Raw genomic sequence first — 27,737 nt, forward strand, 5'->3', positions numbered from 1 at the left:
TTGGGAATGAGATGGGTCATACAAATGACCTATACGTGCTTCCAGGTCGGGACTCGCTGTCCATGGGTGCCAGCGCCCACTTGGGACATCAAACCCCGTCTCTCCGCGTGGTGCAGGTCGGCTTGCTTCCGCGCGGCCAGCGGCTCTCATGTGGAAGGCCTCCAGGAGTATTAGTGGGGTGTTGCAACAGTGGCCAACTGTGAACATGTGGGGTTGTCCGTGTGCCTACGTGTCCCGCGTGCCCTAACTCAGCAACCCCCTGGAGACTCTCTTACTGGCTCCGCCTGGGCTGGGGGTAAAGGGCCCAGTGAAGTGCAGGCACTGCCGGAGGGCGGCCCCTGGGATCCAGAAGCTCAGGTGTCTGCCACCCGAGTACCGCTGAGCCCCGGCCTGAGTCCCCAGGCCCTGTTGTTCTGCTCACTGGTGAACACATAGCGGGTAGCTATTTTGCACTTGGCGTGGACACTCTGGAAACCAAGAGGACACACTTCTGGCCCCTCCGGTGTTCACAGTGTAGACAGACAGGTAAGCAAACGGCTTCCAGGGCTGTGAGGGAACAGTGGGGTCCGTGTTCGCCAGGCTAGAGCCCCGACGAGCTGGGTTCTCAGGTGACTCCTCTGAGAGAAGAGCTGCTCCAGGAACCAGCAGGCGAGGCCTGCCCCAGAAGCAAGCTCGCGGGTCAGATGCGGGAGCTGCTGCCGACCTGGTGTGGGCCGCTTAGAGGTCATTCAGGTGGTCCTTCGCCTTCCTGCCCAGTATCTGCTTTGTCTGATTCAGGAAAGAATACAATACTGTGAGACTCAGAAACCAGGCGGTGCCCATGTGTGTTCGCGTTGTCAATAAGTGAGAAATCCTAAAGCAGATATCACCTGATGTCACGGTGTGCATGTGAGGTGTCCCCCAGAAACTCCTGTGTGAGACAATTCGAGAGGGTTCAGAGGAAATGACTTAACCAATCAGTGAACTAACCCCTGATGGGATGAACTGAGTGGTAACAGGAGGCAGGTGGAGAGTGGCTGGAGGAGGTGGCATTGGGGTGTGGCTGGAGGAGGTGGGCATTGGGGGCGTGGCTGGAGGAGGTGGGCATTGGGGGCGTGGCTGGAGGTGGTGGGCATTGGGGGGCATGGCTGGAGGTGGTGGGCATTGGGGTGTGACTGGAGGAGGTGGCATTGGGGGGCGTGGCTGGAGGTGGTGGGCATTGGGGGCGTGGCTGGAGGTGGTGGGCATTGGGGTGTGACTGGAGGAGATGGCATTGGGGGGCGTGGCTGGAGGTGGTGGGCATTGGGGGTGTGGCTGGAGGAGGTGGCATTGTGGGTGTGGCTGGAGGAGGTGGCATTAGGGGCGTGGCTGGAGGAGGTGGGCATTGGGGGCATGGCTGGAGGTGGTGGGCATTGGGGTGTGGCTGGAGGAGGTGGCATTGGGGGTGTGGCTGGAGGAGGTGGGCATTGGGGTGTGGCTGGAGGAGGTGGGCATTGGGGGCGAGGCTGGAGGAGGTGGGCATTGGGGGCGTGGCTGGAGGAGGTGGGCATTGGGGGTGTGGCTGGAGGAGGTGGGCATTGGGGGTGTGGCTAGAGGAGGTGGGCATTGGGGGCGAGGCTGGAGGAGGTGGCATTGCAGCATGGCTGGAGGAGGTGGGCATTGGGGAGTGGCTTTGGGTATATATTTGTATCCGGCAAGTAGAGTCTCTCTCTGGTCTCTGATTTCCATGTGAGCTGCTCCCTCTGCCACACTCCACTGCCATGATGTCCTGCCTTACTTCAAGCCCCAAGGAATGGAGTGGCTGTCTATGGATTGAGACCTCTAAAACCATGAGCCCCCAAATAAACTTTTCCTCCTCTACCGTTGTTCTTGTCAGGTCTTTTAGTGACAGCAGCGGAAAAGCTGCCTAAGACACCTAACCAATAGGAGCAAGGAGCACTGCGCCTTGACCCTTGTGTTCTGTGATGAGCACGCTCTCAGCGTTGGACTCAGGGTAGTGAGCAAGGTCTGTTCTGAGCAGGAAGAAGTTGGAAGGACACACTCTCACCTATGTCCTCTCTCCGTGACGCCACTTGCTCTGCCGCATGACTGAGTGGCTGTCAGAGACGTGCAGGGCCCCTCCCCGCAGGCTACCCACCAAGCACATCCTGTGCCCTCTTCTCTTTCTGCTCATGGGCTGGAAAAGAACTGTGGTCTTGGAGAAGTTTCGGGAACGCCCATCTGTAATGCATGTGGCTTTCAACCAACGCCCCACTTAGCGATGGAAAATCCGCGTCCACTCAGTGCTGTGTGGTTCCAGCTGGGGAGAAGGGAGCCCCTGGAATCTGCTGTTGCATTGTGCCATTCAGGCCTCCCCCAGCGGCAGTGCATTTAGGGGCACACAGATCTCCAGGAGCTGGTTAAAGCACGTAGGCAGGGTTTTTAGCATTTACAAAAGCGTTGCCGAAGCCTGAGAGAGCGCCTTACAAGACTGGTACAGCTTCTTCCCTGAGACACGTGCTGTATTCTGAGAGAGAGATTCCCCAGGGACGTGTGGGGTGTGTGATGGTGGGGACCTGAGGGCTGTGCTGGGCTGGTCACGTAGAGCCCACGCTTCTGGAAGGGTCTGTTGGTGCTCAGAGGCCTTAGAATGGGATGTCCAGACCAGGACTGTGCCTGACCCACACAATTGGTATTAAGAGTAATTTGGGGGCTGGGTTATCAGAAACTCTTGGGGAGGGTGGGAGCAGCCAGAGGGGGAGGAAGCGGGCAAGGGAGAAGGAAGAGAAGGTGAGTGGGACTCCACCTCCCTGCTTTGGAGAGTCCATACTGACCCTCAGAGCCCTCTCTGGATGCCTCTGATTGATGCCACAGCCCTGGAAGGGCGGGCCATGCTGGTCATGTGGGTGGTGCTGCGCTGGCTTGCTGGAGCTCCCCAGATGCGCCTGCTGTGCCTGCCTGCCACTGCCCTGGGAGCAGGTCTCTCCCAGCTCCTCCCTGTCCTAGGCTGAGGTGCTGCTGTTCCTCCTTGCTCACCTGCTCCTCTCGCCTTAGGGCCCACTCACAGCCCAGGGGGCGCCTCTGCAGGCCAGCTCCAGCCATCCAGTTCACACGCGGAACCTCGAGGCTCTGCTCACGCACTCCACGGAGGGGAAACTGGACCCAAATGCAAGTCTGAACACACTCCAGGGAAACATTTCACAGGCAGCAAATCCAAGAGTGACCGAGAGAATCGCGCCGGCTGGCGTCCATTGTCTCCTTCAGTACACGCTGCGCAGGTTAGCTTTGCGGAATCCGAAGGTCCCCAAGGCAGACAGCCGTCTAAGTGTCTTTGTTTCTTGTGGAGAGGAAGGTTGGTTGTTCCTGGTTTGTTGATGAAATGCTCACCATGACACGTGAACTGCTCTGGTCCTTAGTTTTGATGGGTGGTATTTTACCTCCAAAGGTGTCCTTCGTTAGATGAGACAGACTTATTTCCAAAGTTGAAGCTCCTTAGAGAACCAAGTAGCAGGTGGGGTTATATTCGGCACACTTACCATCTACTGGGAAGCAAGGAGGGAGAGATTTCCACATGATAGTATTGGTGTGAGGGTGTGGTGTGGATGTGAGGTGTCCCCCAAAAGCTCACATGTGAGGCAGGAAGGTTCAGAGGAGACATGACCGGGTTGTGAGAGTCTAACCCAATCAGTGAATTGATTCCCTGGGATGAACTGAGTGGTGACTGAAGGGGGTGTGGCTGGAGGGGGTGGGAGCTGGGGCGTGGCTCTGGGTGTACATTTGTGTCTGGCAAGTGAGTCTCTGTTTCCTGATCACCATGATGTGGGCTGCTTCCCTAGTCCCATTCTCCCGCCATGATGCTCAGCCTCACCTCGAGCCTGAGGAATGGAGCCAGCCTTCTATGGACTAAGACTATGAGCCCCCACATAAACTCTTCTTCCTCTGTAATTGTGTCGATCGGGTCATTTAGTCAAAGCAGCCAAACAGCTGACTCAGTCTGGAACCCACAAGACCTCATTTTTAAAAAACAAACTTTAAAGAATAGTTTTTCATTTAAGGAAATCTGCATTGATGTCCGGAGTTCCACATACCCTGCACCCCAAGTGGCCCGTCGTCGAGGCCGTGCCGTGGTGTGGCAGCTGTGACAAGTCAGCAGGCTCACACTGCCCGTTATCATTGACCCAGAGCCTTTCATTGGTCAGAGCTCCTTGGGTTTCATCTAATGTCCTTCTGCTGCTCAGGAGTCCATCCAGGACGCACATCAAGCTCGGTTGTCCTGTCCACGTGGTTTCCTCTCAGCTGGATAGCTTTTAGACCGTCCTTGTTTTTGATGAGCAGAGCAATTCTGAGGATGATTAGTCAGGTGTTTGGAGAAGACCTCCCACTGGGACCTGATTTCTTCCTCCTGATTGGACTGTGCTCGTGGGTTTCACGGAGGAGGCCCACAGAGGTCCAGCAGTTCTCGTGGGATGGCATCAGAGCCTGCAGTCCAGGTGAGTTCCTGTTCATGTGGGCCTTGCTCACCTGCCCGAGGAAGTGTTGCCGGGCTTCCTTCCCTCGAGTGCCTGGGTCCCTGCCCTCTGTGCTCCTCAGAGGAAGTTGTCATGTGCAGCCCCACCTGTGTGGTGGGGATCATGTGCCAGCAGTATGATCTCTGGATCTCTTTGTGTTCATTTTGTGAATACATAGAGTCTATGTCTAGTTTGAGGGTGTGGGGTTTTTTGTTTCTGTTTTTTGGTACTAGGGATTGAACCAGGAGCCCGTCACCCCTGAGCCACATCGCCAGCCCTTTTTCATATTTTATTTAGAGATAGGGTCTCACTGAGTTGCTGAGGCTGACTTTGAACTTACAATCTGCCTGCCTCAGCTTCCAGAGGGCTGGCATTTCCACGTCTGGTTTTTCCTGTTATAAATTCCAACTGCCCCGGCCCCATTTGTTCACAAGACCCGTTCTTCTCCATCCAGCTCCTTTTTGCTCTGTCAAACCAGCTGACTCTATTTGTGCTGTCATATGCGTTTGACTTTGAAGGCGTACTTTGAAGTGATTCCTAAGAAAATTACTTGACTTTCATCTTATTTCCCCTGGTGTATGATTTAATTTTAGCGAAATATTTTTCTCTACATGAGAATTCAAAACAAAAAAGCTTCCATCTCCATTTCTTCTTCCAAAGTTTAGATGTCTTGAACCTCAGAAGCCTCCACTTGAGCAGTAAGGTCTGTCCCTCAGAAAACTGAGGTGTGGGAGGATGGCAGGGGTCGATAGCTGGGGAGTGTCAGCCAGGCGTGGGACTCCAGCCAGGCCCCGGCCTGTGTAGGCAGAGCTTCTGACTTTTCAGATCTCTCCTCAGTCACTCTCATTCACAGGTACACAGACTTCTCAGGTGACAACAAAAGTGGTGTCATCCACAAGCTGACCAGGAAAGGAACCCAGGGGAAGTCACTCCTAGGAGTCAGGCTGTTTGGAGCCTGCTGCTAATGAGGTACACTCCTGGCTTCTTACCTCCCTGGAGACAAGTAGCTTATTTTTGATCTGTAGCCAAAGTGCAGCTATAAAACCTTTTACAAGCTTGGAGACTTTGTTTCAGGTCACAAAATGAGCCGGGTGAGGCGTTAGGTGTTCAATCCATTGCTGTTACTGGGAGAAGAGCTCCCTGGGTATCTGAGGACACTGAGCCCAGATGATCACTTGCATACCAGAAAAGGAAGAGCACACCTAAGCCCACATTGGCATTATGTCAGGTGACATTATGTTTGTTCAAAGGTAAAGGGAGAGATGAAGTGTCAGGTCTCGCCAGCACCTGCACTGAAGAGATGAGCTGGGTTCAGAAGAGCTGGCTGCAACATTAAGATAAGAAAACAACGAAGAAATCACGCAACACACGGACTTGAGTTTCTCAGGTTGAGAGTAGGACGGCTCTGTGACCTTAAGGGTCAGCTTCCAGGCTGGACAGTGCTGGAAAGAGAGCGTGCACCTGGAATCTCTTTATTTTATAGGGGGGACACACAAAGGAGCTTCGATGGAATGTTCTTCACCAAATAAGGCAGGGGATAGGGTTCCAAAGGGGGGTTGTCCAATCCCATTGGGTCACGCCCAAGTCCAGGGCTAGAGCAAACTTCTTTGCTGAGTGAAGGTGGAGGCCACTTGCCTGGCACAGCGCGAGGTGTGTGATGCCAGACCAACATCCCCTTACTCAAGGCTGAGGGAGGATGCTCAGCCTGGGGGAAGGGCGGCCTCCCACTTCAAGGGGTCACTCAGTGAATGGAGGGAGGGGTCAACGATGTTCTGTATATCCTGATGCATGACAGTTGTCACACGGACGAGTGACTCTTCCCCCCTTTAGGCCTGTGCTAAATGGCCTGGTCACGTCTCCCATGCATCACCCAGAGCAACAAACATGACCTTGCACAGGAGGGCCGGGCAGAGGGCTTTTCTGTGTTCAGATCCCTTCTCACGCTCATCTCGCCAGTTCTTTAAAATCATATTTGATTCCTTGAAAAATGTCCTTGTTGAAGTCACAATGATTAATTATGAAAGCCATCACTCTACTGTGTGCCTAATACTGTCCTAAGCATTGTAATACTCACTATTCTCTTGCAGTTCTCACAATGACCCTCTGGAGGAGGTGACAGTATTATCTTAATTTTGTAATCACTAAACGAAAAAGCAGAAGACCCATACAGCCCCGTGCCTCATGTTAAAACCTGTTCTGATTTGCACTACAGCATCCCAGTCAAAGATCTGACGGCAGCTGGCTGTCCCGAGATTGAGTCGACTCCTAAATCACAGTAAGGTAAGGATTGTAGCCAGTGTTTGCTTTATCTGTATAGAAGAAGCTCGGAGAAAGCAAACCCAATGGTAGGTTTTCTTGGTGTTACAGACTGTTGGGAACAGGAGCAGGGGTAAGCACAGGGTGGCTCCTGCCTGGAGTCCTCTGTGGGTGTACCTTCAACATCTACCTGGTGAGAAGACAGAGCTGGTCTGCGGGTGTCAACTGTGTATCAGACGGAGGGGACTCTGTCCAGGGGATGTTGCTGGGAGAGCAGAAACCCAACGTGTAGCAGCTGAGAACCCACAGATGGGATTCCCCCCGTGATGGCCTGTCCAGGCAAGTTTACAAAGTAACTAGGTGGTGATCATACTGAGCACTGTTTTTGGTCAGTTCCACAGGCATTTATTTATTTACTTATCTATTCATCTATCTATCTATTTATTTATTTTTCAGTTGTAGATGGACACAATACCTTTATTTATTTATTTATTTTTATGTGGTGCCAGGGATCAAACTCAGTGCCTCACGTATGCTTGGTAAATGCTCTACCACTGAGCCACAACCGCAGTCCCTTTATTTTCTTTTTTTAAGTCTCCTAAAATTACACATATTTCTTCTAAGTCTTTCATAATCTCAAATGTTGGGCAGCACAGATTGAAAAATAAATTCTATGCATTTAAGCTGCATTGACGATTCATATCTTGTGGTCTAGGCCAGGAAAAAACAGAAAACATTTTAGTGACCAAAATAGCTCTGTCGGGCTTTACATGTCCCTTTAACCCAGACTACCTACATGAAAACATTTTAGTAAAAATGTGGATGTGTAAGCGATGTGATTCTGCAATTTGTATTTGGGGTAAAAATGGGAGTTCATAACCCACTTGAATCAAATGTATGAAAGATGATATGTCAATAAAAATAAATAAATAAATAAATAAATAAATAAAAAGAGAGAATGGCTGAACTCTCTGGAACACAGTGCAGAAAAGAAAACTCTGATTGGTTAATTTTGATAATTCTCTTTTATTTTTATTTTTATTGATGCATTACAATTACAAGTAACAGTGAGCTTTGTTGTTATATAATCAATCCTATATGCACACAACATAGCAGTATTATTTGCTTAATTTCATTTCTCAGTACAAATAACAGAACATTTATGATTCTTTGATATAAAATAGAAGGTGATTATTTTTTTAAAAAGGCCTTTTGTATTCACATAGTCTTATCAGTTACTGTATGGCAAGATACCTAAAGGAGTTGTTGAATGTGAAATTTGATCTCCAAAAAGTGTAAAAAGAAAGAAAAAGTCTGTGTTTTCTGTGTTAGAAAGAAAGAATATATACTTAACAAAACACCATAAAACGGTTAAAAAAAATTAAGCAACAATCTGGGAGAACATACTTGTAACTTGTATAGCTAAGAATTACTGTTCTGAATATATGTTTAGAATTTCTACAAAACACCAAGAAAGCATAAAACCCCTCCCTCCCATTATTGTATGTAAAATAAAAATATTAGTGTTAAACTTGGGAAAAAAAAAGAAAAAAGAAAACATTTTAGTGACCAAAATAGCTCTGTCGGGCTTTACATGTCCCTTTAACCCAGACTACCTACATGTGTCTCTCGCAGGTGGATAGGCCGTGTACATAGATGCAGCCCTGTGATCAAAAACGAGGGCTCTGGGGTCAGCCTTGCTCAGTTCATGACAGCTCTACCACTCACCTGGCCACAGACACTTATCTGACCTCAGGAACCTCCCTTGCCCGTTTGTGAAGAGTGGACATTAATAGTACTTGTTTTGGTGGGCACAGCAGTGGATGCCTGTAATCCCAGCAGCTCAGGAGGCTGGGACAGGAGGATCGCAAGTTCAAAGCCAGCCTCAGCAACTTGGCAAGGCCCTAAGCAACTTAGCGAGACCCTGTCTCAGTGAGTAAGTGCCCCTGGGTTCAATCCCTGGTACCAAAAACCCAAAAAACAAACAACAACAACAAAAAAACCACACTACTTGTTCCCCAGGAGTGTTGTGAGCCATCTAGTCGCTGGGATCCCTGCGGGCAGGCAGCGAGCCTTCCTGATGTGGAGTGCTCTTGTGCTGACTTGTGACTCAGGCTGTGCCCCACCGGGATCTGCACGTGCAGCGGGGACTGCGCCTTTCCATGTGTTCATCCTACTTCAACTGCTTTTCAGTGACCCCAACGCCCCGGTCAGCGTCTGCTTCCCTGGGTGGCAGCTGACTCTGTCTCCTGGAATTCTGCCCTTTCAACGCCAGACCTGGCTTGCGGAATCCTGGAGACTTTTCAGGGATCCCTGCCCCCGATCTGCTCCTCCTTGCTCTGTTAGAAAGCTGGTGCCCTCAATCCAAGTCCAGGCCGGCTCCAGGCTGCATCACGGGCTTTTTCAAAAGAGATTTTCCTCCTCAGAGCAGTTTAGGTTCCCAGGAGAATGAGGCAGAAGGTGCAGAGCTCTCCCGGCACCCGCTCCGCCGCCCCCACAGCTGTCACGGTGGACGACACTGAGGGTCCTCAGTGACCACCAGAGAGCATGCCAGACAGCCTCACCGCCCGACAGCCCTCCAGGTGTGCCAGCCGTGCAGCCCCTTCCTCCAGACCCCTGGCAACTGTTGGTCTGCGGTGGCCATGGCTCTGCCTTTTCCTGAACGTTCCTACATGTGCTGCGCGTGTGAGGCCCTTGGCATCTCTGTGCACCTGCTCCTGGAGAGCCGTCCTCCCAGGTGCCACCAGGACCTGGGTGTTCTGTGGCCCTGGCTCCCTGGAGAGCCTTTGAGATGTGGATCTCGCTCTGCTCAGCGGCTTTCCCCTGGGTTGGTAAAGAGCCTGCTCCGTGAGCACCCGGATTTGGTGACGTTTTGGAGGGAGGACTTGGTTTCCCCCCGGCCTTCTCATGGTGATCCCAGCCTCACAAGATCACAGGCCTCCAGTTTCCCGGGCCTCCAGAGGCCCGCAGCCCCGCTGCCTTTCCCCCTCTTTGTGGGGCCCTGCCTGTCCATGGCCTGGGCTCCTGGCCTCTCCCCCAGCACTCAGAGTTAGCAGAAGCCCCTTGTAAAATGCCATCTTTTCTCAGTCTCCTCTCCACGTCCTGGCTCAGGGGCGCTTCCTCCGCAGCCCCGAGGCGCCCCCAGAGGCAGCCCCTCCAGCTTCTCCGCCTGCCTCGGGGCAGCACAGCCCTCCTCTGGCTGAGCCCATGTCCTGGTTTGCTCTCCTACAGAGGCTTCCTTCTGTTGAGATTAACAAATAATGTAAACAGTTGAGCTGATACATCCTACCTACTTACTAACCATATGTTTGATTTTACTGTAAATCTGCAGTTTAGCAATTCTATGTAAACATATTTCTTTGTCAAGTAAATACTTGTTTTATCAGTTTTTATGACTTAAATTGAGCATCTGGTGATCAGAATCAATATATAGTATAGTGTGTCTGAAATGGAATTAACCAAGAAATTTTGGGGAAGTATAATTTTTAATAGTTAATTTGGGAGGGGTACTGGGGATAGAACTCAGGGGTACTCAACCACTGAGCCATAACCCCAGCCCTATTTTGTATTTTATTTAGAGACAGGATCTCACTGAGTTGCTTAGCACCTCGCCGTTGCTGAGGCTGGCTTTTAACTTGCTATCCTCCTGTCTCAGCCTCCTGAGCCACTGGTATTATAGGTGTGCACCTCCGCACCTGACTAATCTTAATTCTAATCTTGAGCTCCCATTTTACTTGGGTGACAGGAACTTAATCGCAGGTGATAGGTAGATTTCCCTGGGATTATGCCTAAGTACCGGCTGTAAATAGTGCACCAGGGCTGGGGAGGGACCTAGTGCCGTGTGCCACCTGCCCAGCATTCATACTCTGACATGGACACGTCCTGTCTCCCCAGGAAGAGGTCCATTCTGGAGCTTGTGGACGTACGTTCTTATCTGTAAGGTCCCTTTAGATCTCCTCTTTCTCTGCTTATCCTTCATTCTTGAGTGTGCAGGACACTTCCTGCTGCTCCTGAGCCACTCTCAGGGAGGAGCTGGGCCCAGCTGACTGCACACCAGCTGACCATTTCTTCTGTGGGGCTCTGCTGCCTCCTGGGAGCTAACCTGGACTTGCGTTTGGGTCGGTCTCTTGGGTTTAGAGGAATGATATAAGTAGGCTTACCAGTGTTGTCACAATGTTTTGCCCTGATATTTTGTTTTTGCTATGAGCCCTTTCAATTTCAGGGTCTCACTAAGTTGCGCAGGCTACCCTTGAACTGTGACCCTCCGGCTTCAGCCTCCTGAGTTAGGGATAATACGTTTGTGCCACCACACCTGGATTTAAGTGTCTTTTTAGGGACAACATGGAATTCTAAGATGAAATGCTCTTAAGTAGAGGAGGTGTGAGCGACAGAACCTCGGGAGCCAGGAAGCAGGATGGGTGCTGCAGTGGACTTGGAAAGGGGAGACGGGGAGGTGGTGTGACAGAGTGTCAGGCAGATCTAGAAACCCAGCATGGCGCCAGGGCAGCCTCGAGAGGGGACTAGGGGCCAGATGGAGGGGAAGGTGGAGGCCAGTTTTCACTCAAGTGGGAGAAGGCTGGAGGCCTCTCTGGGGGCCGAATCTGAACTCAAACAGCAAATGGTAGAACAGCTGGGCGCTGGGATGTGCGCGCTGGATGAAGTCGCCACCCGTGAGCTTGCTCGTGATGGCGGACCTCACCTGAGCCAAAGGCGAAGGGCCAGGGTGCTGGGCACAGGGCAGGGGTGGACCTGAGGACCAGGGAGGAGCCTGCAGCTGGTGTACCTGGCAGATGCTCACGTTTCTCCCCACACGAGCCTCTGCCAGGCTGAGCCCCGTGTTTGCCTTCTCTGTTCTCCCCACACAGACTGGAGTGCAGTTCCCTTGTCCCCAGGGTTTCCTCTCAGCCTCACTCCCGGCCTTCCCTGCCCTCAGCCGCCTTTGTAAGGCTGCAGCCCACACCCACCACACTGCCCAGGTCGGCCTCCCCCCACTCTCCTTTCTAGCCCCACACCCCTCTGGCCTTGGGGGGTTCCTGACACTGCATCACCCAGGGGACCCTCTGACTCCACTGGGCCACCTCTGTGGCTTCTCCATGTCCTGGGCCTCAGCTCGCCGGGCTTTTCTATAGCATGAAGGGTCCCCTCCCTGCAGTCTGTTCTGCTCAGAGAGAAGTCTCAGAAGCCAGGCCAGAGGAATGTGGATTTCCTCCCAAGTCCTGCTGGCCAGAGAGGCAGGCTCTGAAAAACATTTGGAAACACTGGCTTGGCTTTGCTGTATAGTACGAAAGCTCTATTTGGTGTTCTGAACCCCTTGCTTGGACCTTCTAAGAGAGTGGGTATCCTTCCAATAGGGATGCACGATTTGACTTTGGTATTACACATTATCTTATTATATTGGCTCTTTCAGATTAAGGTAAAATTGACAAAAAGTGAAATCAACATGAATATGTTAATTGATTAATTTTGAAAAAAATTTGTATGTTCATGTGATCATCACCCAGACTAAGTTTTAGAACTTTTTCCATCACCTCCAAAGATTTCTCTCTCTCACCCTCAACACCCAGGGGGTTACAATTGTGCTAGGTCTCACAGGGACGTAAGTGGATCACCTTAAACAGACTGAACACCACCCTGCTCCCCAGGACTGGCTCTGGAGCCTGCCGGGAGGTGGAGAAACCGCCCCACAGAGAGCCCCCAGATGGACACCTCCCAGCATGCTTTGCTGCTGATGCTCCTCCTCATCAGTTGGCATGACTTCCAGATTGATGTGACAGTCCTCTTTATTTTTGCCAAGGCTTCAACTCTGTTGAATCATCAATGGAGTGCAGTGAAGAAAATAGAAAGGACTCTAACACAATTATGAAAGACTTTAAAATAGTGTATTAGTGGCTCAAATAGCTGCTAAAGCCTGAGGAGTCCAGGCCAGGGACCCTCTGCCCATAGCTGCACCTGAATCACCTTTGGGGATGGGGTTCAGGACTCCAGGGCACTGCTCTGTCCTCATCGTGTCCAGCTGCTCTCTTTTTCTGCAGCTTCAAAGACCGGGAGACTTCATGCTCTCCAAGGACTTTGCAGGATTTGATGGGAATTGGAGGCTGTGCTCTGATCTCAGTCCTCTGCAAATGGTGCTCCTGGGCGGGTTCCAACAAGGGACTCTGGGAAACGACGTGGTTCCTGGCTGCTCCTCCAGGGTGGCAGGGATGCTGAGGCTGCAGGCTCCAGGAGCACATGAGTGCTGTGTGGTGTTCCTGTGGTGTGACCACTTCCCCAGGGGAGCCTCCCCACCCCAGGTGATGTCCCTGGACAGCGGGACAGCAGGCCCAAGGCTCCGTGGTTTGTTCCCACTAATGTTGATGGCATACAGCTTCTCCATCAGAGAGCTGGGCAGTGGGCTTTACACACTGCCCTGCCGATACTGTATGAGCTACTACGCTCCTTTAAAATGTTTTTGCCCAAATTCACTAGAGTGGGTTCTGCCATTTATGGTTAAGGATCCTGTTAGCCACCCTTTCAAAGAGAAAATAATCCTTTGTTTTCATCTAAGCTTGGGTGGCCCTCTTCACTAGCAGCCTGGAGAGTGCTGTCCACAGTTTTACTACTTAGGGCTCAGGGGGAAAGGTAATGGAGGGACAGCACAGTCCGAGCCCCGAGGGACAGACAAGCCCTACTCCTCAGGCGGGAACCTCTGACCTGAGCAGAGGGTCCATAAGAATGGCGTGTGCAGAGGCGAGTTTGATGTGAAGGAAGAGAGGCCAGGGGAAGAAGCTTGTGAGGTCAAAGGTCAGGAGATAAACAGGCTCAGCCCAATTCCCAGGAGAGGCCCATGGCAACTGGCAATGAAGTTCCTCCCTCTGCTTCAAATTCTTGCAAAAACGTGACCTGGGATCAGCCAACAGTTCTGCCCATTGTCCTGTCTCTCTGTTCCCATTTTCCAAGGAAAGTGACTTTGAAACGACCAGTCCAGTCTGGGCTCTTGGTGTCTGCCCTCTCTGCCCTTCTCGGCCACAAAGCCAGCCTCTCTGCTCGCTCATCAGGGCTCGCACTCTATCTTATGGAATGAAATGTGACTGATTCTAGACTGAAAACAAAGCCAATTGTGACCATTAAAGCAGTGCTCGCAGCAGCATTGTCCTGTGACGGTTGCTGGGCAGAGACACAGTGAAGGGTTGAGAGATGCTGAGGACCCTGTGGAGACCCCCGACTTCACCTGGGTAGCAAGGTCAACCTGGTGCCACCTGATTGTTGCGGCCTCACACAGCAGCAGACACCCAGGGCAGGAGATGGAGGGGCAGGGGCCAGCTGAGGCTTTGAAGAGAGCTCCCTGTGGGGAACGCAGGGGGTCGCTGGCCAGGCAGAAGGCCCCAGGGAGGCCTGAAGCTCCAGCTGGTCCCCTCTTTCCCTGGGTGTCCACCTGTACCTTGTAATATCCTTTATACCGAAACGGTCCACCTAGCTTAACGCTTTCCTGGGTCCCTGGAACCACTACAGCGAATTGCCAAGCCTGAGGAGGAGGTCTGGGGGGCCCCGACCAGCCGGCTGGCCAAGAGCTCAGGGGTGACTTGGGACTTCATGTGGGGTCTGAAGCCAAGGCAGCTGGGTAGGCAGTGATTCTGGGTAGTTAGTGCCAACGCAGATTTGTAGGACACCAGTTGGTGTCTAGAGAGTGGGAGAATCACCTGCCTGGTGTGAGGGGGAGATCCACACATGTGTCCTGTGTCCACCTCAGGTTCCCTTTCCCTTTAGGGTTGGGATTCTCCAGAGGGAGAGCCAGTAGGACACACTCACACACACACACTCACACACACACTCTCACACACACACACACTCACACATACACACACACTCACACACATACACACACACTCACACACACACACTCACATTTATTTCTGAGACACATGCACAGCTGCTGTGTCAGCTCAGAGTCAGCTGAGGGCTCTAATGGACTCAGTGTGCCTCTTTTTGTTTCTTACTTTGTCTTTGTGTCGATGACAGGCAGGGCCTGAGACACATTGCAATTTTTGAACGAATGAACAAAAACTCCAGAAAAAAGACACCAATGTCGAGGGGACCATCAGAGTGTCCCCAGGAGCTGGGTGGGCTGGGCCGGGTGTGGGTGAGAAGCCCTTTGGCTGTGGGAGGTCACCAGAGCAGAGCACTGAGGGGTCCAGGGACTTCACTGTGGTCCCTTTGTGAGATGGGATGGGACTGAATCATCAGCCTGGAGATGAGGGTGGGGTTTGGTGGTGAGAGGTTTCGGAAGGAGAAAGAGGAATGAGAATTTGAAACTAGTCTTCCTGCTATTTTCAGATTTTGAACAAGTCAGCTCCTTCAATCCCAACCACCACCCCAAATAAGGAAAAATCCATCAGCAAGACCATCGAGCAAGACTATCCAGTTGGTGCGTCTTCTCACAATTCAGAACCCCGCCTGGCAAAATTCTTCCTTGATAGCTTTCCTTTGAACTTGTGCCTGTATCTCCTGATCCATCTGAGAATTTGTAGTTTGTGATAAATAGCAACTGTTGCTGAAATACAGAAAACAAAAGCCCCATTTCAGGAAGCATTCCTGCTCCTGGCCTGGGTGCTGTGCTAGGTGCGGGGGTCAGCAGTGAGCTTGAGCCACAGGAAGCTTGGTCTTTGGTATGTATGCATAGGGCTTTTACTGCTGCTTTTATGTTTAGCTTTGAGACTCTCAATCCAAGACCTTCTATTTGAAAAAGTGCCATGAGGTGCCCTTGTCATTTACCGGTTGATTTACACTGGACACGTGTTTGGAATAAAACCCCACAGGACAGCTATGCTAACAGTCTCTAGAGTGTCTGCTTTAGTTCCTTGGTGAGCACATGGATCTTATGAGGGCAGGTGGCACCACCGCATAGGACAAGACTCCGCACCTGTTCCTGGGCCTGTGGTCTGAATGTGCCCCGCCCAAGGAGATGTGTTGAGATCCCAGCTGTCTGGGTGACAACATTAAGAGGCCTTTGGGTCTCTGAAGGCTCCCTTCATGATCAGAGTTAGTGCCTGGAGAAGACACCCCCCTTTGGCACTTGAAGTCAGAGTGAAGAGAACATTAGTAAGGAAGCAGGCCTTCACTGGATCCCCAACCTGCAGGCTTGACCTTGAACTGCCCAGCGTCCAGACCTGTGAGAAGGAGGCTTCTGTTGTTCATAAGCCACCCTCTTGGTGGCATTTTGTTATAGCAGTCTGGAGAGGCAGTCCCTTGGTCTGTGCAAGGATGCTATGACCACTTCACCTCCACAGGGCAGAGATGGGGAGCTGCTACACGCAGCTGTAGTGAAACTGCTGGATGGAGACGTGATGATGGACAGAGACTGGGCAGAGGTGGTGAGGAACACAGCCTCGTCTCAGGTATGGCTGAGATAGCCAGGGAGGCAGCTGGGATTGCAGGTGATGCTCTTGGGGCTCTTGGCATCAGGAGGAGGGGGATGGGCCAGCATGTGGACAGGAGAGAGGGAGAGAGCAAGAGAGAGAGAGAGAGAGAGAGAGAGAGAGAGAGAGAGAGAGAGAGAGAGAACGCGCGCGCTAGAGGCATGTTGCTAGGGGTCTGAGGAAGAGCATGATGCAGGGGGGATGGCCCTAGGAGGGGTCAGTTGGCACCACAGTTGTGCCTGTTGACTCTGAGGGTGGGCTGGTGACAGGAGAGTTCCTGCTGCAGGGCAGTGCTGGGTCCAGCCAAGGTGAATTCTGCTTTTAATGTGAAGTTGGGTTGGGTCATCAGAACAGGAGCTGGAAAGGTATCAAGAGCTCTGAAAGGAGAAGAGCCCTGGGGGAGGGAAACCAATCTGTCTGCACTTTCTTAGGCATTTCCAAAAACCAGCTCATTTAATCCCAAGCAGTTGGGATAAGGAATTGATTTAATAGGAAATTATTAAATAAAATCAATTTAAAAAGTAGACTGGTTGAAAATCACAGTTTTTTTTTTTCTAAAAAATGATTTCAGGTCCTCTAGAAATAGAAAGAATCTGTTCTGTTCCAACTCATACCAAGTCCAGAACATTCTGCTCCTTGAGTCAGTAATCAAGGGAAGTCAGAATATTAGACCTGCCAGGTGGAGGACTGTGACCCACAGTGGCTGAGTGACAGTAGGAGAATGAACACTGGGAAAAGAAGACTCTAGGCCTGATTGAAGGGGTGGCCAAGAGCAGAAAGTGAGAAGCATGAGTTTTTAGAAAGTGTCACTGGACAGGTGCTGAGGCCACTCAGAGAGCTGGGGCTGGTGGACAGGAGGCCGGGGGAAGAGGGAAGGCAAGCTGACAGGGTCTGGTGCAGAGGAGTGGCAAGCTCCCTGACTTGGCAGATTTGCCTGCCTTTCCAGAGTGCCTTCTCTCTGCTGTGGCTTTGTCAGGGACGGAGTAAGCAGGTGGCTCACATGTGAACAAATGAGGACTTGCACAGTCACCTTGTTCTCCAACACTAGACCCTCTGCTGTGTTGCCTCTGCATGACACGGTGCGCTTACAATCCCAGAAATACGGTCGAAGGACTTGGTCTAGTGTTGCAAGCTTTTGTCCTCTGGCCTTGTCTCCTGGTCCCTGTGGGCGCCTCCAGGCACCCACCCCTGCAAGTCTGGTCTAGTGTTGCAAGCTTTTGTCCTCTGGCCTTGTCTCCTGGCCCCTGTGAGCGCCTCCAGGCACCCACCCCCCGCAAGTCCGGGCAGGGGAGCGGCTTTCTCTTTGCTCCTCCAGCATCGCCCTAGCGCAGCCTGGTGGCCTCTCCCTGCCCTCTGCCCTCGCCCTACACTTAGACCTTTCAGTCTAACCAAGCGGGGCTTGGCTGCGACTTCAGTCTCACAAAGTCACAGCTGGCAGGAAAGCAGCGACGGATTCCAGGCAGAGGTCTTGAAGGACCCACGTATGCTGATAAAGGGCTATAAGTTGAAGAGAGGGTCTTCTAAGAAACAACACTTAACACAAAACAAACCAAACACTTTGGGAAATGGACTTCCAAGCTCGGGCTTTGGCTATCGTCAAGGTCGCACCGTCCTTCAGCAACTTCGCGAGGCGCCAGGCAACTTAGTGAGGCCTGTCTCAAAATAAATAAAAAGGGCTGGGGATGTGGCTCAGCGTTGAGGCGCCCCTGGGTTCAATCCCCAGCACAAAACCCAAAAAACCAAACCCACAAAACAACGCCGGACTGTGTCTCCGAAAGCACGCCCAGCCCTGGAGTCCAGCGGCGGAATGGAGCGGCCAGGGAAGGTGGCTTCAGGCCCGGTCCCGACAGCTCCCTGGGCCTGCCCGCTGAGCCAGGACCGCGCGCCCCGCGCCGCGTCCAGGTCCCCACGCGACTGCCCCGCCCAGGCCCCGGGACGCGCGCGTCGCCGCGCCCCACGCAGGCGCGCTGAGCCCCGGGCGGAGGGCGTGGCGGAGGGCGTGGCGGGGCCGGCGGGGCATTTCCGCTGCTGGGCGCTGGCCGAGAGCCTGCCGCGCCTTCCCGCTGCGCACTCCACTCGGCCGCTGCCCCGCTGCCCGCGCTGCCCCGCTCCCCGCAGGTCCGGCCAGGGTCCCGTCCGGTGAGTGGCGGGTGGCCGGAGGCTCCCCGGGGCAGCGGGCGGGCCACCCGGCGGCGCCCCGCTGACCGCGCTCTGTCTCTTCGCAGGCGGCGTCGCCTCCCCCACCTCCGGCGCCATGGCACAGGTAAGGGTCGCCCCCGACCCTGCGGCCGCGGGGCTTCCAGACTGGCTGCGGGCGGGGAATGAGGAGGGGGTCTCGCCGGGAGCCCCCGGCCCCTCTCTGCGCCCCCTGCGCCCCGCGGGGACCCGGCCGGCCGCGGCGGTGACGTGGCGGGCTTCGCGGGGCCTTCCCCACGCCGCGTCGCTGACCCTGGAGCGGGGGAGCCGGCTGGCGTCACGGGAGGCGGAGGCCTGCTCTCCCTGACTCCGTGACTTTTCCCCAAAGTTCCCGGCGTCCGGGGCTGTGGGTGGGGGTCCCGGTGTGGTGTCCCGGGCCGTGGGTGGGGGGCCCTGGTGTCCGGAACTGTGGGTGGGGGAGGTGGGTGGGTTCCAGTGTCCAGGGCTATGGGTGCGGAGTGGGTGGGGGGCCCGGGTGTCCGGAACTGTGGGTGGGGAAGGCGGGTGGGTCCCGGTGTCTGGGGCTGTGGGCGGGGAAGGTGGGTGGTGGGGTGGGGAGCCTGACTTTTAAGGGCAGAGCTTGGCTGGAGCTCTTTTCCAGCTGCTGCGCCCCAGAGTTTACTAAAGCGGACGTTCGTTTAGGAAACTTCGTTTACTAAAAGGAACCGATTTTTTAAACAGCTGTTTTTTTAAGTAATGATCTGGTGGAACGAGTTTTGCACTAGATTTGCTTTGGGACTTTTCAGAAGTTGATTTCCTGATGCGGGCTTCTTCTTCTTTTTTCAATTATTAACATTTATCAAAACTGTAGAAACGAGGAAATAGTGTGATTTATATAGTAATCTTTAAAGATTGATCATGTTATAAATCTTTTGTGAATAAGATATCAATTCTTAAAAACTCCACCCCGAAACTATTTCGCACATCTTGCCAATCTAACTGGCTTGCCAGAGCCATGGTAATTTTTTTAAACAAGTGTTTTAAATGCCCAAACAATGCTCTCTCTCATTTGTAGTTCACTTTTTATCAGCCTGACTTATCAAAATTGAATAAGGTTTCATGGGCCTTTCCAAGAGAAAATGGGAGGATTAGACCAATTAGTAACTTATTAAGTTTATTCAGTGCCCCCATTGTGGCTTCCTCTTTTGCACTTAACTGTTATTAGAACCAGTTCTCATATTACTTCCAAGTTGAAAGTTTGCTTTTGGTTCTTCCCCACAGAAAGGATACTTTTATGTGAAGTTAGCTCTTCCCTGAGGAGGATCCTTCCCTATCTTGACTAGGGGGGGCGTGCATCAGAGAATAATTCCCTTTATCCCTGCTCACTAGGCTGGTCCTCAGATCTCTTGTAAATTTCCTAGTGATGTCTGAAGCTTTCAGTCAGTTCCTTTTCATGCATAGGCTGTAACCAAGATGGAACAAATGAACACATGTTCCAAACGTGGACAGTAATAATTTCAAAGAATGATAATAATCAATGTGCAAATATGCAAAGCCAGAGAGAAGGTGGCTTCCATTATAAAATTACACATGTGTGATTCCTATCACAGTACAATGCCAGGCCTGTTTATTAGACCAAACCAATTATTGGCCATAGAAGTTACAAGACATGTTAAAAAAAGAAGATGCAATCTTGAATTTTGCTGTTACTTTGTTAAGAATTACTCTTAGAAACCATGGAAGTAAAAGATTTTTTAAATTGTTTAAAATTACTGTATTTCACTGCATAACACATTTGTATTTCGTCATCCTAATCTTACACCAAAGGCAGCTTAGTAACACGTGATTTTTAAGTAACATTGGCATAATTAAAAAGAAAGCTTCACATAGTGGTTGCATCCCACTTTTTAAAAATAACTTTTAAAACATATCTTTGTTTTTATTTATTTATTATCTTTATTTATTTTTATGTGGTGCTGAGGATCGAACCCAGCATCTCACATGTGGAGGCAAGCGCTCTACTACAACCCTAGGCCTCCATCTCACTTTTTACAAAAACATTTGGCATAACACCTGTGACAGATGTGTGGTGAAACATGGTAAGATGGAGATCTGCTCCTCCTGGTTACTGTGGATGACGTACAGAAGGCCACATTGAGTGATTGCCTTTTTACTGTCTAAAATCTGCTCTGTGCCCCAGTGTGATTGCAGGTCAGCTGGAGCCTCAGGATGAGGTTTCAGTCCATTTCTATGGAAATGCCTTTGGGTAACCTGTTGGGGTGGGAACCAGAGGCTTCTACTCCTGGGACTTCTAGAGTAATGCGATCTGAAACCTGAGTCCTAGAGGTGCATGTTTCCACAGTTGAAAATGTATTATTTAAATATTAATGTTTCTTATTTATTAAAGAGTTAAAATGTAGTTTTCTACCATACAGATTCTTCATGTTTATGAGTTATATCTTTTACTGCTAATAATTTTTTTCTTATGTGGGTCCACCCTGCCTAGAAAAGTATGCAAAAAAATCCAGAAATCAGGAGTATGTGCAGATTATAGGTAAGACTGTCTTGCTAAGAATTTAACCAGAAAGGATTGATTGACCTCTGATAGACATCTTGAAATCTATTAATGGAGCAGGTGCATTGCCAAGTCCTCCGTGTGCATTATTTAACGCCCATGATGCATCTTGGAAATGAGTATTACTGTTTCATTTCACAGAAGAAGGGATTGAGGTTGCTCAGCTGCTTTGGTGGTGTGGGACAAAGGAGGGAAGGCACAGGGAGGGCCAGCAACAGGGAATACTGTGCTCAGTGAGGGTCAAGGAGTTTGGCCTGGAACCACAGGAGTGTGAGCCTTGGGAATGAGGCCTCTCGACAGGAGCCGGACCAGGTGTGTGAGCTGCTGTGTAGGTAGGGGAGGTGTGAGAGAGTTGTGCCTGGGGTGTGCCACAGTCAGGTTTGTGTTTAGCCAGGATCGCCCTGGTGCTAATGTGGTGGTTGCATTTCGGGGGGCTGCAGAGGTGGGTAGTGAGATGGGGGTTGAGAGAGGGAAGAAGAGGGAACACTATGCAGGAATCTGTTGTCAGGACTTGAACTGGGTGGTGGCTGGGACTTCAGATAGGAGGGTCCTTTGGGAGAAGTAGGTAAATTTGGTGCATGAGTAGGGTGGTGTTTGCTGAGAAAGGGTCAGGTGAGGGTCAAGGTGACTGGTTGACCTTGATCATATACACATACATATATTTATATATATTTTTTTTTTGAGAAAAGAATGCATGTTTGAGGCAAATAAGAGACTTTTAGAAATAGATGTGTTGAATTTGAGTTCCTTATGAAACATTTAGGTGGCACTGTAGTAAACAGGGTTTTTGCGACCTCTGAATCCTCCTTCATCTCTGTAGAGCCGTTTGCTTTTGCACGATTTATATCTTCCTACAACTAGAAGGATTTGAAGCTAGCTCACTGTCGGTGTGTCCCAGGACCAGTGGTGCTCTGCACGTTTGTGCTTCCTGCTGGGATGCAGAAGAGATGGAGTTGGTGTGCTCGCTGTTCTCTGGAGCGCTGGCGTGACTGCACTGTCAGCTATGGGGCTTTTTAAGTGCTGTTTGCAGGATGCCCAGCTTTGAGCTCCTGGGAGGCAGCAGCTTCCCTCACTCCAGCAGGCTCAGGGCCCCACCCTTGTTCCAGGGTGACCTTGAGGACACACAGTTTTCGTTCCCATTTTGCAGGTTTTGCCAAGGGAAGGCATTGTCACTGTCAGAGGGTTAAAGACACGCACAATGAAGATTTAAATCTTACTGATCTTCATTTGTTATCAACAAGCCCTTGTATACTAGTGTGTGAATAGCTTACTTTACAGTGATCCATTTTCCCCCGACCCTAAGCTTTGAAAGAGGTCAAAAGCAGCTGGTCAGAGTGGCCGAGGCAGGAGCAGGCTTGCGGGAGCATGAGGGGCCAGGAAGTGGGGAGGAGGTCAGCTGGGTGTGCTGGGGACTGGCCTGCCTGCCCGTGGCCTCAGCTTCTCAGAGAGCAGGGCAGGGATGGGTGGGGCTGTGCTCTGGGCCTGCTGGTCTGCCTCCCGCAGGCCTCTGGGAACGTGTTGCCCACCTGTGGGGCCCACCATCACAGGAGGCGTTGGGGCCTCTGCGGTGTCTGCAGGTGGGACGCGAGCTGCTCTGGCCGGCAGGGGAGGCAGTCCTGTCTCCCACCACCTCAGCAGCCGCCTTGACCCCTGGAAGCCTGCGGCAGCCCCAGCGCTTGGTCCAGGATCTCTGGCTCCTCGTTGCAGCATGGGGGGTGCCGGTGGGTGGTCAGCAGCCACTGCCCAGGACTGGGAGACAGGCTTAAGGAGGGCCTCGAGGTCTTCTGTACGTTCAGGGGAGCTTTATTCAGAAAGTTCCAGACAGTGAGCACTTGAAATCGTTGTTTACGTGTGACTTCCCTGGGTCAGGAAAACAGTCCTTCCCTGCTCTTGGGTTGATTTTCTTCATTTTATTTTGGCATGCCTAGGCCTTGAGGATAAAAGGACGTTTTATTTTAGAGGGGGAGAAAGGATGGGTTTGAAGCTGAGATGAACCATGGATTGGGTTCTGGCCTCTGTAGTCCAGGAGCTTGTGGTCATCCTGGTGAGGCCGTGGTGGGATGAAGGGTGGAGGGTGAGCTGAGGCTGCAGCAGGGACAGAGCTCCTTGGAGATGGAGCTGCCCCGCTGCAGGGTGGGGCTCCAGCAGAGTCCTCCAGAGCCACGTTTACAGACGGTCTTGGGCCCCAGTGGTGGGCTGCAGACAGGATGTCCACACAAGGTCTGCCCAGTGACTCAGTCTGTGACTCACGTCTGGCTTCTCTCTAGGCCTTCGGCTGCGCGGGACCGTACCTGTGAGCGTCCTGACCCGGGGACGGGCCCTTCAGCCTGCCACCCTGAGCTCCCCAGGGCTGCTGAGCAGGGAGCAGGACCACCTATGGGTGGGGGAGCTGGGGCGCAGGTGTGGGCAGGGGAGGGTGTGTGGCCAGAGCCCCCAGCCCCCAGGAGTGGAGGGCTGGCTGGGAGGAGCCGTTTTCCAGGTCTAGTGTTTGGAGTGAACCTTTCAATTCCCATCCCTTCGACTCGGGGTGTGGGCTCTGTCCCCCTTTCTTTGTGATCCCCGCGGGGTTTCCATTTGACGTGGGTGAGAGATCCCAGTCTGAAGTGAATGGAGGGCAGCCTCACTTCCATCCTGTACTAGATGCGGACCACCCCCCCCCCCCCCCCCGGGTCTCTGATGTCACAGAGCCACCCGTGTGTTCCTGGTGGGTTTGGTACCGCAGACCCTCCACTGAGTGTTTTCTTCTGAATTGGTCCCTTCTCCGTGGACAAGAACAGTGAGGCCAGCTTTTGTACTTGCCAGAAACAGACCTTTCCAGAGACGCCTGTGTCTTCACCCATCTCTGAGTCCCTGCCTAAGGTCGTTAAGTCCACCACCAGGGACTCCTCTCGTGAAGGGCAGGTGCAGGGGAGACCGAGTCCCTTGCCTTTGGTTTCCCAGGGCCGAGGTTGGAGGACTGTGTTTCTCCAAAAGTGCTGCTGAAACTCCCCTCCCTTTGAGGGTGTGGTGTTGTGGTCCTTCAGGATGGTGAGGCCCTGGGGCCCTGGCTTCCCAAGGGGATGTGCGCCTCAGGGCTGGACCTCCTCTGGCCAGCAACTAGGCCCTGGTTCTACCCTCTGCACCACACATGGTCGCGTTTGGTCTCAGGTGTTCTCATGCACGCACACACACACACACACACACACAGAGAAACACACAGAGACAGACACAGACACAGAGACATGTCACGGTTGGCTAGGTGGTGACTGCCTTTCTACTTGTGGGTTGGGGAGGCCGAGCAGGGGCATTGGCAGTTCAAGACCTGCCTAGGCAAGTGTGTGAGATCCTTCCTCAAAGACACCAGAAAGGGCTGGGAAAGTGGCTCAGGAGTCGAGCGCTGGCCCCCGGGGTGTGGGCTGCCAGGTGGGGCCGCAGATGCGTGGGCAGCCACAGGTGGGGCCTTGTCCTTCCCTGTCCGTCCCCTCCAGCTTGGCTCTGGGCCCAAGGTGGGGCGTCAACACGCCCGCCATTCACTCCTGGCCCCTCTCGGCCTGTGAGCAGCAGCAGCAGCTGCAGCCTGAGGAGCACAAGCCTTCAGGGAAGGTCTCCATGACTATGACCAAGGAGGAAAGAAGGGAGGAGAGCAGGAAAGGGATTGAAGGGGTGAGCCCAGTCCTCGGCCTTTCAGCCATGTGGTGTGGGACACGGCAACAAGGTCCCTCGCTGGAAGGAGAGAGCGAGACCTCCCTAGACACCCGGCCTCCTGGTGCCTGACTCGTGCATGCCTCAGGTCCCAGAGGGGGGAGCGGTCAGTCTGGGAGGTTCCAAAGGAGCCAGCCCAGGCTCTATGGACAGGGCAGCGGAAGGGACCTGGGCATCAGGGACGCCTCCATCTCTCTGCACCCCAGGAAGGGCACCTGCTGGCCCTAGGGTTCTTGGCTGGCAGGATCGGCCTTCATCCCTGGAAGATGACCCACCCTCTCTCTCTCCTGTGGGCTGCAGGCAGGGTTCTGGCGAGTGACCTGATAGGACCTTGTGGGGCGCCTGCCCTGCCCCCCACACCCCACCAAGGTCGGGTACGTGGCCCTGGAGCTCAGGGGTTGGAGCGTCTTGCACCGGCGTCCTGGAGTGAGGGGACTGCTACCACGCTCTGGACACCAGTCTGTCCGAGTTGGAGGAGACGGGCGCTGAATGGCTCCAGAGGACCTGGGGTGGGGTCTTCACGGGGCGAAAGCCACGACAGAGTTGTGTACTGGCGAGGCACGGGCCCCGGGGCCTGGTCCAGCTCCTCCTTTCTCAGCAAGGAGAGGTCGGGGTCCCGAACACACGGGAGCACCGAGGTTCCACAGACCCTCCTTGTTCTGACCAGGAAGGTGGCCAAGGTCCCGGAGGCCCGAGTGGGAGATGCCACCGTGGGCCACCCCCAGGTGTGAGTGGGCCACTCCTGGCTGTGACCTCACAGGGGCCAGCATTGTGAGGCCCTTGAGCCAGCGGGGATATAAGGCCGGGACGAGGCTGGCACCTTGTCCACAAGCACAGGAAGCTCTAGGCAGTGACCTGTGGGACTCCCATAGTTAGCGCGTTTGGTGGTTGGTGGTTTGGTGGTTCTGGTTGCGGTCTCGGGTTGGTTCTTTGATTTGGGGCTTTCTGTTGGGCTTTGTTGTGTTAGTTTTGCTTGTGTTCTTTGCTTTGTTTGTTGTGTTTGTTTTTAGCTAGCGGGCTTAGTGGGCGTGGGGCGGAGGATGTCTAGAGAGAGCAGTGAGCGTAGTGTGGTGCGGAGGGTGTGTCGGGACCTCGCGGCCAGCTCCTCCTTGGAGGAAGCCCTCACGGGCCGCTATGAGCCCCTGGGGGTCGTCGGGCAGGGCAGCTTTGCCAAGGTCTTCCTGGCCCGACACATCCTGACGGGGACGAAGGTGGCCGTGAAAGTCCTGCGGAAGGGGGCGGGGGCCACCTTGTCCTGGGTCTTGTCGGAGCTGGACATCATGAAGGGCTTGGAGCACCCGCACGTGGTGCAGCTGCTGGAGATCGTGGAGACCCCCGGCACTGCCTACGTGGTGATGGAGGACATGGCTGGGGGCCAGCTGGGCCAGCACATCCCGGAGGTCGTGGGCCTGTGGGAGGACGAGGCCCGCATGCTGTTCGGGCAGGTGGCCAGCGCCGTGGGCTACTGCCACGCGCAGGGCATCGCGCACCGGGACGTGAAGGCGGACAACGTGCTGCTGGATGCCGCGGGCCGCGCCAAGCTGTGCGACTTCGGCCTGGCCTGCAGGTTCAGGGCCGGAGAGAAGCTGGGCCTGCTCTGCGGCACCGTGGCCTACTGGGCCCCGGAGCTGCACCGGCGAGAGCCCTACGACGGCCCCGCGGTGGACGTCTGGAGCCTGGGTGTCCTCCTGATCCTCATGCTCACGGGCAGCGTCCCGTTCACCGGGGCCAGCTATGCGGAGGCCAAGGAGCAGGTGCTGCAGGCCAGGTACCACCTCCCGTTCCACCTGTCCGACGAGGCGCAGAGCCTGGTGTCCTGGATGCTGACCCTGGAGCCCGCGCACAGGCCCACGCTCCAGCAGATCCTGGGGCACCCGTGGCTGAGCCAGGATGGGGAACGCTGCCCGAGTCCTCCCGCCGAGCTGCTCCCCAAGCGCCCGGACACCTCCATCCTGCTGGCCATGCTGGACCTGGGCTACGGGCTGCAGGAGACCTGGGTGTCGGTGGCGACGCGCCAGTTCAACCAGGCCATGGCCACCTACCTCCTGCTGGGCCACCAGAAAACCCGGGGGGCGGGCTGCCAGGTGCGGCTGCAGATGCCTGGGCGGCCACAGGTGGGGCCTTGCCCGTCCCTGTCCATCCCCTCCAGCTTGACTCTGGGCCCAAGGTGGGGCGTCAGCAGGCCGGCCATGCGCTCCTGGCCCCTCTCGGCCTGTGAGCAGCAGCAGCAGCAGCAGCAGCAGCAGCCTGAGGAGCTCAAGCCTTCAGGGCAGGTGGGCAGCAGGAGAGCCAGCCTGCCCGCCATCATGCTGTGCAGCCTGTCGGCCAGCGTCCCTGCTCCCGGCCCCACGGCCCCTCTGCCCGGGTCCTCCCAAGCCCTGGCACCGGATCCCAGCTCCTCCTCCACCGCGCAACCCCCTGCTGGCTCCAGGACACGTGGCCTGACCCGTGACACCGCCAGGGGATGGAGGGAAGTGGTCCGGAGGATGGCCACCTGTCTGGCGAGGCTGTGCTGCTGCGTGCAGGCCCCCAGGACTGGCTCCGGACGCTCCAACAGAGTGGCTCCCGCAGCTGGAGGGCCCGCGCCACCACCAGCACCAGCACCCAGGGACCCCCCGGGACCTGCCCCCACCAGAGGTCAGGCCCTCAGAAGATTCTTCAAAAACAGAGTGGCTCCCTGGCCAGCGCCCAGCTGAGACGCCCACGGAGCCAAGTAGGTGGAGCGGTGCTGCCTTGGGTCTCACGTGTGCCTTGATGAGTGTCATCTCCAAAGGATGAATGGACACCCTCTGCCCTTGGGGGGTGCCACCAGGGTTAGGTCCACCTGGGCACCACAGGGTGGGCGACTCTGACTCCTAGCCCCTCTCATTGGCCACAGACAGGTGGCCCGGGTTCTACCTCACGAGGGCCAGCTGCTGGAGGGAGAAGTGCAACCTGCCCTGGCCGCCGCCTCCCGGACCCCTCAGGCAGGAGGACACCCGAAGACACCCGGACACCAGTGGGCCCCTGCGCCCCACCCGGATCCCACCTCAGGGACTTCTCCTTGGACACGTGCCCCGCCCTGCTCTCCTCTGCTCTCTCTCCCACCCTCTGGGGCAGAGATGCTTCCCAATAAGCTCTTCATCCATTTGCGTGTCCCACGGATCTTGGAATAAATTGGGTGCTCCGTGGGGATCAGCTGTTGCGTTCCTTGGCCGCCTCCTGGCAACAGTGGGAGAGTGGGTGGTGGTG

At 54.0% G+C, this 27,737-nt stretch overlaps 1 protein-coding gene and 2 long non-coding RNA genes across 7 annotated transcripts in view; all 3 read left to right on the forward strand.

Annotated features, from left to right (window-relative positions):
* Positions 1-5,775: 5,775 nt before the first annotated feature.
* On the forward strand, positions 5,776-16,638 carry LOC139706467 (uncharacterized). Of its 2 annotated transcripts, none has more exons than XR_011708094.1 (2): positions 5,776-7,061; positions 15,033-16,638. It is a non-coding gene; the product is annotated as an uncharacterized lncRNA (long non-coding RNA). The 2 variants fall into 2 exon arrangements; XR_011708095.1 differs by lacking the exon at positions 15,033-16,638 and adding an exon at positions 8,358-10,107.
* A 1,509-nt stretch (positions 16,639-18,147) lies between these two features.
* Positions 18,148-27,737, forward strand: part of LOC139706469 (uncharacterized) — a 48,863-nt gene continuing 39,273 nt past the window's right edge. For all 4 annotated transcript variants that reach the window (XR_011708099.1, XR_011708096.1, XR_011708098.1 and 1 more), the window contains exons 1-2: positions 18,148-18,253; positions 18,340-18,377. This is a non-coding gene — a long non-coding RNA (uncharacterized lncRNA). The remainder of the gene's footprint in view (positions 18,254-18,339; positions 18,378-27,737) is intronic.
* LOC114096912 (sperm motility kinase 2B-like) lies at positions 21,284-27,680 on the forward strand. Its single transcript, XM_027940613.2, has 2 exons — positions 21,284-27,219; positions 27,385-27,680. The coding sequence occupies exon 1, from the start codon at positions 25,547-25,549 to the stop codon at positions 27,200-27,202; it is 1,656 nt and encodes a 551-aa protein (XP_027796414.2). The 5' UTR covers positions 21,284-25,546; the 3' UTR covers positions 27,203-27,219; positions 27,385-27,680.

The sequence above is a fragment of the Marmota flaviventris genome, chromosome 7 (genome assembly GCF_047511675.1).
Source record: "Marmota flaviventris isolate mMarFla1 chromosome 7, mMarFla1.hap1, whole genome shotgun sequence".
In the NCBI taxonomy this organism is placed as follows: Eukaryota; Metazoa; Chordata; class Mammalia; order Rodentia; family Sciuridae; genus Marmota; species Marmota flaviventris.